Source organism: Mercenaria mercenaria, chromosome 15, assembly GCF_021730395.1.
Source record: "Mercenaria mercenaria strain notata chromosome 15, MADL_Memer_1, whole genome shotgun sequence".
Taxonomy (NCBI): domain Eukaryota; kingdom Metazoa; phylum Mollusca; class Bivalvia; order Venerida; family Veneridae; genus Mercenaria; species Mercenaria mercenaria.
Genome location: NC_069375.1, coordinates 38,749,996 through 38,762,870, shown reverse-complemented (window position 1 = coordinate 38,762,870; position 12,875 = coordinate 38,749,996). Strand labels below are relative to the sequence as shown.

The following is a 12,875-nucleotide window of genomic DNA, read 5'->3' as shown; positions in this document are numbered from 1 at the left end:
GGTTATCCTGTACCATACATAATGAAATAAATTTGTGTTTATCATTGTTTCTTATTGCATTAACTGTAAGTGCGAATAGAATAAATAATTCCACAATTGTCTTCACATTTTCACTGCAGTAACGCGCATATGCAGGGATAGTGCATTACAGATTGTGTTCGTCGCTGTTGTACGAGGTGAATAATATAACTTGACCTACTGTTGAGAACAGTGATCGAATCCCAGATCAAACCCAGTCCTGTTATTTCGTATGCTGACACTCTAACTACGCTAAAGGGTTAAACGCAATAGAATGGTTGTTGGAAGGAGTTTATTAACACCTCCCAGATAACTTTTCTCTCCAGAATGACCCTCTGTAATAGCCACTCTTTGATGTGTTAAGTAATCTTGAATCAGTAATTCTAAATACATGTATCATATTTATTTGAGATATATATACTACTACTACTAATAATAAAAATCATTATTATTATTACTATTCTTATTATCATTATTATTGTTGTTATAATAGATATACTAGTATTGTATGGTTTCTTTTCTGACGTGTAAGAAAGATAATTCTGCATGACTTGACATTCGATATGGAATTACGTCTCGCTGGGAATTCCCTCTACTTTCGTTTTATCGCGTGGCAAAATGTGCGATGATAACTGTGGAAAATGGAGCAAATACTTTATTTTCCTGATGAAAATGTTTTTTTGGAATACTGTTTAAGGGACGTTGTTGTTCAATGGGTAAGTGACTTTTTTTTTCAGTTTTGTAACTGACTATTCAGGTATTCTGAACCAATTTTCAGAAAATACAAAAATGACTAATGCTTCAGCATGTACTACAATTTCATTTTAAGACAAATAAATAGCCAGTAAAAAGGCAGTATCTGTTTTATGGAATATCGCATTTTTATTCTTCCTGACCTCCATGAACGCGGCTATTTCGAGTCAGTTCCGGGTAGAATCTACTCGGGTATTCCGAATCGGTCCAAATTGAAGATTACCCTAAACGCGTGGTCAGGGTTTTCAAGAGTGGGTGTAAATACGAGCCTTGAAAGGACAAGCGGTGTGCGTAGGTGCGGGAAGGGATTCCCCCGTCTGCTGGTTGGGGTATGGGGAGCCCCTCCCAGATTTGTTTTAATCTAGAACGTATTTGGTGCAATTTGACGTATATCGGAGAATTTATCGGATTTAAAAATAGCAGTTAAACTCGGACTGTCAAAGAAGCTTGTGTTTAAATTTACAAAAATACAAAAGTTTAAATGTTTCTCAGATGCAGGTGACCACCAATGAAGTGACCTGTCCTTATTTAAAGAATATGTTTGTATAATAAATATTGTTTGCGAACGTTTTCAATTGTGATAACCAATCACTATTAAATACTAAAACAGCTGTTATTTAGTTATTTTGTGAAATCGATAAACCTAAAGCTTTACACCTGCGCATGGAAGTTCAGTAAATAGGTACATTATTAAAACATAAATTATAACATAAGTTAGAGTTTTAGCTTTAGTCTAGTTTGGTGTTCAATGTAGGGTAGCAAATGGTTTGAGAAAGTATCAATCTTGTGTGGTGGCAAGTTTGAATTGTTTGCTTTTGTTTGTTTGTTTGAGGTTTTCATAGGGGATTTGATCCCACATCGGTGCAGGGCAAGTGAGTCAAAATCCGCGACATTAACCACTCTGCCACAGAGGACCAGATACACAAATTACATAAGGCTACAGCAAGGTCAACCCGCCCCTCTTTAACTTAGAATTTTAGTTTTAAATTTTTGCATGAAGACTGGTTTCTGCAACACTTTTAAACCCAATGCTTTTAAACTTCATACATATCATTAGCATTATGAGATGACCTCACAAGGCAAGGTACATAACTCAAGTTGTTGTTGTTTCAAAATTATCCCACTTTCTAACTTAGAAATGAGGAAGAATTGACCTCCGGACCGATATTACAAAAAATCGATATCAGGCGAGACAACAGCTATATGCTATTGGTAAGGTTATAATGCAGTAATTCGGTCCAAAATGTGCTTCCGTTGTGTATCGAAAGAAGTCCCTAATAAATAGATCCTAATTTTTCCATTTTTCGCGCATTTGCGCGTAAATCGGGGGCCAAATGGGCATTATTTCACTCGTGGAATGAATTTTACATAAAATAGGACACGTTTCATGCTAATACTCGCATGTTTTCGAGTTGTTTACTTGAAAACGAAAGTAGGATGTTTATTCTGCGGACCGCTTTCTGAAATGCGGCAATATGAGGGTACCTGACTTCGGTTGACTTGCATTTCACTGCATACTATTCAACACCCCTTTTTCTTTTCGTTTTCTTGAAGCAAATGTATGGATATCTTGTGGAAAATAGGTCTACGGCGTAGTGAAAATCTAGAAACTGTAACAAAATTGGTCTGAAGTAGCTGAATTTTATATGAAACAAAGAACAATTTCTTTTATTGGTATATAGCCGTAAGGTGACCGATCATTATTGATGATATTGCGTTGCGGATCTTTATTGCCTCCGGGTATTGTCACCTGGAAGAGTGGCGTGTTATTTCAATTTCAAATATAAAAGAGAGGAGGCTTTTCATAAGAATTTAAACAAGCTTAATTGACTGACATGTCACTTCAGTTACAAACTATGTAAAAGAAGGGACTTTTCATAAGAAATAAAAACAAGTTATTGTTTACCAAAACAACATTTCATACGTAATTACTTGAATCATAGTATTATAAACATGTTACTTTTTAAAAATAAGATATACTTTTTCTAGTCAAAATTGTATACCAAAAAATCAACGTATTTCTTATTTAAGAAGAATATACTTTTTAACAAGCAAATTGTAGGAATTTTGAAATATTATAAGGTTTTCGGTATATATAGCTCATTTTTACATAAAAAAAACTTGTATACTTAGTAATAAAATTTACTGTATTTTTTCATATTTCTAACATATTTACAGTGTGTAAAACAAATATCATACTATGTTTAAATATAACATTATTCACTTATCAAATACTCGAAGTATTGATTAATCTTGAAGAATATTGAGCTTGACATTACAATATCAGTGTTTGCAGTTACATACATATTTTATGAATTTCTTAACGTTAACATGTTGGACATAGAATGCTTCAGTAAATCATACAGTTTTTCCTTTTTTTCTAAGTTTTGTTGTAATTCCTAATTCGTACAATTTGTGTTTGATATCATTTACTAATTTCATTTCCATCTTAAAATTGAATTAATCGAAAATTATACAAGCACACATTACAGATATATAAAAATATGAACACATATTTCACCAATGTATGCAAACTGTTGCCAAATATTAGTAACAAATGTTGCGAAAAATCAAAATGGCATTATAATTAAATCCTGCAATTACAAATAACTACCCGTAATTGATAAGCATTGATAGCCTTATCAGTGTTGTATATGTCTGTGTTGTTTTAACGCTCGTTATTTAGTGGTAATTGGCAAGTTTTATTACAGGTCCAATAAAAAGGATATACGCGTGATGCATAAAATATTTTATTATTTCATCAGCTTTAATTTAATCAGCTTACAGACTAGAAATGGGTTTCATACGGTGGCACAGAGGTGACATCCGCAACACTTTATTTATACTGTGGCCACATCTTAGTAAATTGTGGCCACAACTGATTAAATTGTGGCCACAACTTAGTAAATCGTGGCCTCAATTTAGTAACTTGTGGCCACAACTTAGTAAATCGTGGCCACAATTTAGTAACTTGTGGCCACAACTTAGTAAATTGTGGCCACAACTTAGTAAATCGTGGCCTCAATTTAGTAACTTGTGGCCACAACTTAGTAAATCGTGGCCACAATTTAGTAACTTGTGGCCACAACTTATTAAATTGTGGCCACAATTTAGTAAATCGTGGCCTCAATTTAGTAACTTGTGGCCACAATATAATAACTCGTGACCACGACTTACATCAGCCAATCAAAACTATAAATAGATGGATAGACAAACGGACAGATGAATAGATTGGATGATACCTACGTACCTAGCTACTAATTTATTTGTCAGCACTTCCGGTCGTCTATCTATCTTCCATTCCTGTCTTACCCTTTGCAGTGACGTAGACATTTTATGCGTCCATTTCTAATGGTTGCTGATTTCTGCCATTTTGCGTTATCTCCCTGCGACCCTTTTTGAGCGAAAACACGAGATTTAACGATTTAAATGCGGGAACGCAGGCTGATAAATCTCTTTTGAGTGGGGAAGCGGAGCGAAAGCTCGATAATTACCGGGGCCACGGGTTGAGAATCAGTAGCTGGTATGTCTGGGGTGGGGAGCGAAAACACAATTAGCGCTGCTTAAACATAGTATTTCCGAACCGCGCCCCGACATCCAGTTACCAAATTTCACCCCGCGATCTTGTTAAACATTATATTTCTGCTCCTTGCCCCCACTAAATAGCGACTTATCACGCCGGACACCCACCATTTTTAACTTATAAATTTCACGTGTTTTCGCTGTGCGCGGTCATCAGGCGAAAACTCGTTATTAAACGTTTAAGCAGTGCTAATTATCGTATTTTTGCACCGCGCCCCAGACATACCAGTTACTAAATCGCCCTTGTGGGGTTTCGGCCTGCGTTCTCGACATTTTAACTTGATAATTCTCGTGTTTTCGCTCGACGGGCCCGCGGGCTGAAAATATAATTTAACTGGGGTAAAACGCGAATTGGCAGAATTTAGCATCCTTACAAAATGGACGTGAAAAAAAGTGTCTACGTCCCTGCAACGGGTTAGACAGGAATGGAAGATAGACAGACGGACAGAAAGACAAATAGATAGGTAGATAGGTAGGTACCATCCAATCCATCCGTCCGTCAATCCATCCGTCCATCGGTCTGTCCCTCCGTCGATCCATCCATATATCTACCTTTTATTCCTGTTCAACATTTGCTGGTGCGTAGACACTTTTGTGCGCTCCTATTTTGCACTCTTATACAGCAGCGAAGAAAAAACATTCGTTTCGATTGGCTAATTCTGTTATTCCGCGTTTTAGCCCTATTAAATTATATTTTCGTCTCGCGGCCACGTCGACAGAAAAACGAGAATAAACAAGTTCAGATGTTGAGAAAGCAGGTCGAAACCCCGCCAAGGAGATTTAGTAACTGGTATGTCTGGGGCGTTTGGCGAAAACACGATAATTAGCGCTGCTTAAACTTTTAATAGCGATTTATCGCCTGGTGACCCCGCCGGGCGAAAACACTTGAAATTTACAGCTAATAATGGCAGGGGCTCGGGGTGACAACTCGCTTTATAGCGGGGGCGAGGAGTGGAAACATGATAATTATCAAGATCGCGGGGTGAGATTTAGTAACTGGAATGTCGGGGCGCGGTTCGAGAACACTATGTTTAAGCAGCGCTAATCATCGTGTTTTCGCTCCCCATCCCCGGCATACCAGTTACTTATTCTCACCCAGCGACCCCTGTAATTATCGTGTGATCGCTCCGCGTCCCTGCTAAAATAGAGTTTTCAACCTGCGTCCCCGCATTTTAACTTGTTAAATCTCGTGTTTTCGCTCGTCAGGTTTGCGGGGAGATAACGCAAAATGGCAGAAATCAGAAACCATACGAAATGAACGCACAAAAATGTCTACGTCACTGCAAAGTGTGGTACAGGAAGGGAAGATAGACGGACGGAAGTACAAACAAATAAATTAGTAGGTAGATACGTAGGTACCATCCGATCTGTTCATCCGTCCGTCCGTCTATCCATCTTTTTATCGTTTCGATTGGCTAATAAGTCGTGGTCACTAAGTTGTGGCCACAATTTAATAAGTTGAGGCCACGATTTACTAAGTTGTGGCCACAATTTACTTAGTTGAGGCTACGATTTACTAAGTTGTGGCCACAATTTAGTAACTTGTGGCCACAATTTACTAAGTTGTGGCCACAAGTTACTAAACTGTGGCCACGATTTACTAAGTTGTAGCCACAATTTACTAAGTTGTGGCCACAATTTAAATACAGTGTTGCGGATGCCACCTCTGTGCCACCGTAGTTTCATGTAAAATAAGTTCGAATTGAATATACAATAATTGATTTGTACAATCATTTATGAAAATGTCATAAAAATTATCTCTGTATCAAATCAACACAGTTTATAAACAATTTTCGTGACAGATCGTTTCTTGTTGTTTTTCTCCTTTTCCCCATTTTATCTTTATTGTTCGCGAAGTAAAATTACATAAAAACATTATGTCGAATAAAACATTCAAACACAAATTAACTAAACTGATTAAATCATTTACTTTAACCTTTCGATCACGTAACCTCATATTCACGCGGCATTATTGTATTTCGCGCTGAAGTTAATTCTTCTTTAAAATCAGTAGAAATAAACTGTCTGTGGGTTCATCAAATTTTAATTTTACAAAAATGAAATATATATCATTCAAAAGATATATTCATTGAGAGTAAGAAATCGCTTGCATCTTAGCTTTCATATCAATGGTTTTATACAAAAAATTGCTTTAAACAAACGCATATAGGCCCTATATGATTTTTACACATTTTATATAGAAAATAGAATGAAACAAATGACGAAATGATGGCATTATAAATGATGAGATCGCGTGGGTCAGTCAAAATTAAAGATAAAATTTATTTTAAAAATAGCGTGTGATGAATCAAATGTTGAAAATTGTTTTGTTTGCACCTAAGGATTCTTATTTTTAGGGTTTTTTTTGTTATTAAGTAAAATCTGTACATGCCTTTCTTATTTCCATATAGAAAATCTGACCACTATCGATTATTGGCTGGAGGAATATTCTTCGGTATACGTATGCGGTTAAAGTTTTGACTGTTAGCTAGTTTCTTAAAAACTGGTCGGCCAAATGTTTTCAAGCTTCACACATGACTTCAGCATGATGAGATAGCCTTACATGGCAAGTTACTTAACTCTAATTTTTTTCCTCAAAATTATGCCACTATTAAACATAGAAATTTTGGACAGTTTGCATGTTAGCATGTTTCTCAGAAGTTACTTGATCAGATATATTCTGATTATCCACACGTCTCTGGCATCTTGAGATGACCTCACAAGTTTCATAAATCTGGTTTACATTTTGGGAACATTATACCCCTTTTTCAAGTTGGAAAAATTTGCAACACTTTTATATGTAAGCTAGAAATAGGTGGATGGGCTTCAAATAGTCGAGCGCGCTGTCATAATATAGCACTTGTTTTGTAAGCAAACTGTCCTCTACTTTCAGATAAAGAAAGTTCTTGTCATTACACTACATATGCCCATGAAAAACATGTGGGATTAAAACATACAAGAAATATCTTTAGAAAAGGATGGTCGGCGCAGTGTAACTGGAACATATGTTGCTTTGAAGATCAATATATCCACAATGAAAATATGACGACAAAAATGGCATGTTATTCGTAATGCAAGAAAGCCTTGGTCACGTGAATGAATTCGATCGAATCAGCTAATGCAAAAAATCCATTCTTCCTCAAATCAACCAAACACGGAATACCTACTTCAATTTCAGCAATAATTTTCATATCTACTCAAAGAATATAATCGATTGCGCTTGAAAAACACATATGTTAATGTGTCAGCTATACGACTGTACACACAGCTCTTCCTATAGATTTATCGGAAAATTAGTACTTTAATGGTATTTTGTATTGAATTTATTAGACATACGTATTATATCTATTTAGACATACCAATATACTTGCTAAATGAACTCACCGACACATACTGGACGAACGCTTTGTCATTTCACTGAGCGTTGCACAGGACATAGAGTGAAAAAATTGAACACTTTCATCCAGTTAGCAAGACTGTTGCATAAATCTTTCGTATAACTAAAATATTTATGATATGTTATCAAGCTATCTGATTTGCCATCTTAGTCACGTGGCAACATCATAATATTAGTAAGGGCAGTTAAAAATGTTTCAGTAAAAACATAAATTAACTTACTTTATTGGTTGGCGCTGGTATATTTACAGTTGCGTTTCATTAATTATGCACCTACGTATTTATGTCAAAGGTCCTTGCTACCCCTCGATCTATTTAGAAGAGGATATCTATTACATGTTTGCTCTGAAATAAACAATGTATTAGTGTCTAAAAAGATAAAGATAAAAACAAATTCTGTATTTATCGAGCATGACATTAGAAATGGACCATTTCCTCCGATAATCGTTAACTTCAATTATTTTTAATTGAACATTACAGACATTCCTCAGGAAATATCTGTACAGCTCAAACATACTTCTCTTTGAAAAGCTTGTATTTCATAATTATGACATAACTAAACCCTTACAGAAACATGCTTCCTTGCCTAGTTCATTGCAAGTGAAATAGGGACTGTAGTGCAATGAATAGAGCATTTTGTGGTATTTTCATAACTGCTGCATCTTTTAAGTAGTGAAATATGCCAGTTCTATATTTTTTTTTCCAAAAGTGTTAGATACTTTACATAAAATACATTAATCAAGCATCTTTATAAATAAATGTGTGTTTGTTGAAACCTATCTTCAAACAGAATAAATTGTATTTAAACAATGAAAACATGATGAAAAAGTGTTGTCTGGATTTTCTTTTCATGAAATGTGCAACATTCTTCAGTTTTAAATAGTATTATTAAAGGAGGTATGTCGATTACTCCAAATAAGGCATATTTTATATTTATTTTATACAGTTTAATATTAAATAAATCGTCTCGTTATTTTCAGTTATCAAATTGAATTTAATGCAATTCATATCAAAAATATTCTCTCTGTATCTACTTTTGACGTTCCGTTTCATTTCAGATTTTGGATTCAATCCTCATACGTATGTAATGTCAATCAGTCTGGTTTGCGAAGCTGTGGCAGTGATTCTTGTATTGTCTGAAACGGAATGTCTTCAGACTTTCCACATTATAAATAAGAAAAAGCACTGGGTGATCTTTTCCGCTCTAAGTGGTAAGACTGTCTATTGTCTACAAATTTGATCAAGTCAGTCGGCAGTAGTGTATGTTATAGGCATTGCATGACACTTGCATGACACTTTGATTTGCATTTTGTAATAACCTAACAGTGCACAATTTTTTTTTGCATTGAGAGATCTAAGCTTTTTCGAAATAAGAATTAAGTTTAAACCTGGATTATAACAACGAGATATGACGTATGTACAAGTATCTAATAAATTTACAATGATCGCTGTAATTAGATTTTAAATCAAAGCTTATACAACAGTGTGTATGTGCGCTTGTGACATTTTTTAGCATTAAGGCCGCTCCATAACGGGAATCGTCAATTTCCGTGCAATTACGTATTCTGGCAGGGGCTATTTCGGCATACTTTTGTCATAAATGGCTTTTCCTAATAATCAGAGAATGTGGAAATCGCACACGAAGAATACGGAATGAAACAAACAATGCCATTGTCATTACTGGTCTTTGCGAAGATGTCTTCCATCTTCCGCACTTTGAGTGCTTAATACATGCCTATCAACCTGTACTCTCCGCTCACTGATGCCACACATCACAGTTAAATTGATATAATACAAGTTGTTTTAACGTTTTAAGTATATGTTCATTTCTCTTTCTGAATTAAATGTATACATGTTCATGATTTTAAAGTGTACTATTTTATGTATTTATTTTATAGTTCTTATACATATGTGCAAGATCTTGTGTGAGCCAAATGTAAGCAACCGGTATAGAAAAGAATTTGATGAAGTAACTGCATATTCTGGTGGCCTTGATTTTGTATGGGTAGGAAGAATATTCAATTTGTGAACTGATACGAGTCATTTGGCATTGCTAAAACTATGTATTTATATAAAACTTGTTTATGAAGGTAAAAATCAGAAGTTCAAATTTCAGAAATTTCATATCATTTTCTCTGATAAAATTAAATGTCTTAAATGAAATATAGGTCTTTTATAGTAGTTGGTAAATTCTATTCAACTTTTTCAAGCCTGGTTTGTAAAATCAAGTTGAACCCAGCTGGCATTCCATGCACTTAAATTCATCTATATCCCAAATATGTGATTGAAATATCATTGTTATTTCTTTTCCAGGTATTTGTGTTGATTTACGCCCAATGTTGCAGTGATTCCAAGAATTTATTACCATTTTGAACAAGCTTGTACATCCGCATACTAAGTTGTAATGCTATTCATACATTACTGTTGCTTTAGCTACTGTAGGATGTTATAATCTTGGAACGCAGCAGGTGCCTTATGTTAGGGACATTGTCTTGTCAGAACGTGATGTTAACTTGTCAAAATTGTGTCTCATTATGTTAAAAAGTTATCTTATTATGTCAAAGTGTGGTGTTAGCTTGTGGAGACAGCGTCTTATTATATTAAAAAGTTATGTTATCATGTCAAAGTGTGATCTTTTGTCCGCAGTGTGTGTCATTATGTTAAAAAGTTATGCTGTCTTGTTAAAGTACCGTGTGAGCTTGTCCACAGAGCCTGTTATTATGTTGAATACTTATGTTTTGTTGAGGTACCGTGTGATTTGTCCACCGAGCGTAGTATTATGTTAACAATGTAATCGGAGCGTTCCATGAGAAAACCAGTACTAGTGACAAAAAATTCAAAATTGAGATAACAAAAATAATATTCATGCAGAACATTCCTTTACCTTTCAATCTGTAAATTTGAAGTGATTATCTCCACTATTGCAAGAGCTACAGTGCTTTTAAGTACGTCACCGAAGGCATTTTGAGACGTGACTTTAAGAACGTCATGAGAGCAGTATGACGTCGTTGTGCTTAGCCTGTATTTTTAAATCATTAATGGAACAAATTATGCGTGTCACTTACTATCCATCGTACTTCCGAATATTTAGTAATATTTAGAATATTTAGTGATTTTTCTGAAAAATAACTTAATCGTATACTTTTTTTTTCATCACGGGCCTTTTATCTATACACCTCTATATTTTCATGATCATTTGGTGCTTTGGGATTTTCGTTGCCATGACAACACAGATAACATTTATAGCTGAATTACAATATATAAGTTTCTTCTTTCTGCAACAACAAAAACATAACAATAATTTTCCAGTATTTAAAACAACTAATTATGCAATAATTATACAATGTCACTAATACAGGTCTTCTCATGGAACTGCCCATATGTTACCCTGTAAAGGTGTTGTGTTAACTTGTCAAAACAATGTCTTATTTTGTTAAAATGCTATGTTATTATGTCAAAAAAAGATGTTAACATGACAAATAGTGTTTTATTATGTTATATAGATAGGTTACCGGTATCATGACAAAATGTGATGTTAACTTGTCACGAGCGTGCTTTTATGTTAAAAAACCATGCTATGTTGTAAAAGTGTTTTATTAATTTGTCAAAAGCGTGTCTTATAATGTTAAATATGCTATGATACCATGTCAAAAAGTGATGTTAATTTGTTCAAGTAGTATTTCATTATCTTAACTAGACACTATGAACAGACTCAATCAAACCGAGTCTGCAATTTTCACTATTTGCATTGTTCCCGGTGCCTCCGAGGGATCTACTTCTACTTCACAACAGAGGGTGTTAAGTGCTGTGTGGCGGCCGTAAAAGGTCGCCCCGACTTCATCTCAGTGTTGTTATATTTTCTGGTCCTTCGGATCATTGATTTCAACTCATTTAGATTTAAAGATTGAATACTGCTTAAGCTGGTGCTAGGGAGCGTGGGCAGTGTTGCATTTTCCATTACTGCTCATGAACAGACTCAATCAAACCGAGTCTGCAATTTTCACTGTTTGCATTGTTCTTGGTGCTTCCGAGGGATCTGCTTTCCAAAATTATATGTTACCATTTCAACCGTTGGTGTTAACTTTACAAAACAGTGTCTTATTATGTCAGACAGCTATGTTATCTTTTCAAAGTATCAACTGATCTTGTCTAGCATTATCACATCATAACGCGCTCTGCCGACAAGATCATCGGTGCTTTGACATGATAACATAGTTACTGTTTTGGCAGGTTAACTCCAAACTTTGAGAAGATAACGTAACTAGTTAACAAGTACTAATAAGACACTGTTTTGACAAGTTTCCACCCCAATCTGACATGATCACATGAAATGTCCCGACGTTAGACAGCTCTGGCGTTCCAAACATTGATATCTTTTGTAACATTTTGTGACATTTATTTGTTTTATGTATATATTTGCATTCTGTTGCTACTCATGTACCGAGTCACATAGAATTTGTGAAGAATGGTGGCTATATTACTTGTACTTTTAAAAGTAAAGGCAAAAAAACATAAATCTAGATTGTAATGCTATTGCTGTTCGATGCAGTTTTAGCAATTATCAGAAGGTGAATAAGGGTTTTGTATCATTTTTAAAAATATCTTATTGAAGAGTATACAGTATTGTTATCCTTAAATTGTCAGTTAAATTCTTTTCCTGGACATATACAAACGAAGTTTAGGAAATTTGTGTAAAGTTTGTATATAAGTTATAATACATTTTGTTGCTTTTTTATTATATTTACATGCTATTACATTTTGACACATGCTTAGAAGTTGATTTTTTTTGGTACAGGCTAAATGATGATTGCTTTTATATTTTACAAGATATAAACATTTAATGAAATCGAATAGAGACATTATTTTACGTATTTTACGACCCGAACCTAATTGTAAAGGTCATAAAAACAAAAATGTCTAAAATATACAAAATAATATATCAAAACAACATTCTTTAAGTGCCGTGTGGCGGCTGTAACAAGTCTCCCCGTTCTTGGACCCACTGTTACCTACATGCTCAATTTTCTGATCCTTTTATATAATGGAGAACATTCAATTTTACATTAATAGAGTTCTGCTTAAGCCGGAGATAGGGGTGTGAGGGATGTTGCAAATCTTATTACCTC

General features: G+C 34.7%; 1 protein-coding gene across 1 annotated transcript; it reads left to right on the top strand.

Annotated features, from left to right (window-relative positions):
• The first annotated feature begins 595 nt into the window (after nucleotides 1-595).
• Nucleotides 596-12,600, top strand: LOC123551686 (uncharacterized). Its single transcript, XM_045340793.2, has 4 exons — nucleotides 596-734; nucleotides 8,808-8,960; nucleotides 9,648-9,754; nucleotides 10,063-12,600. The coding sequence occupies exons 1-4, from the start codon at nucleotides 731-733 to the stop codon at nucleotides 10,120-10,122; spliced, it is 324 nt and encodes a 107-aa protein (XP_045196728.1). The 5' UTR covers nucleotides 596-730; the 3' UTR covers nucleotides 10,123-12,600.
• Nucleotides 12,601-12,875: the final 275 nt, after the last annotated feature.

Coding starts and splice junctions, on each gene's coding strand:
- LOC123551686 (XM_045340793.2), top strand. Junction 8,961..9,647: donor GATCTTTTCCGCTCTAAGTG/GTAAGACTGTCT, acceptor TTTATTTTATAG/TTCTTATACATATGTGCAAG. Junction 9,755..10,062: donor GTGGCCTTGATTTTGTATGG/GTAGGAAGAATA, acceptor TTTCTTTTCCAG/GTATTTGTGTTGATTTACGC.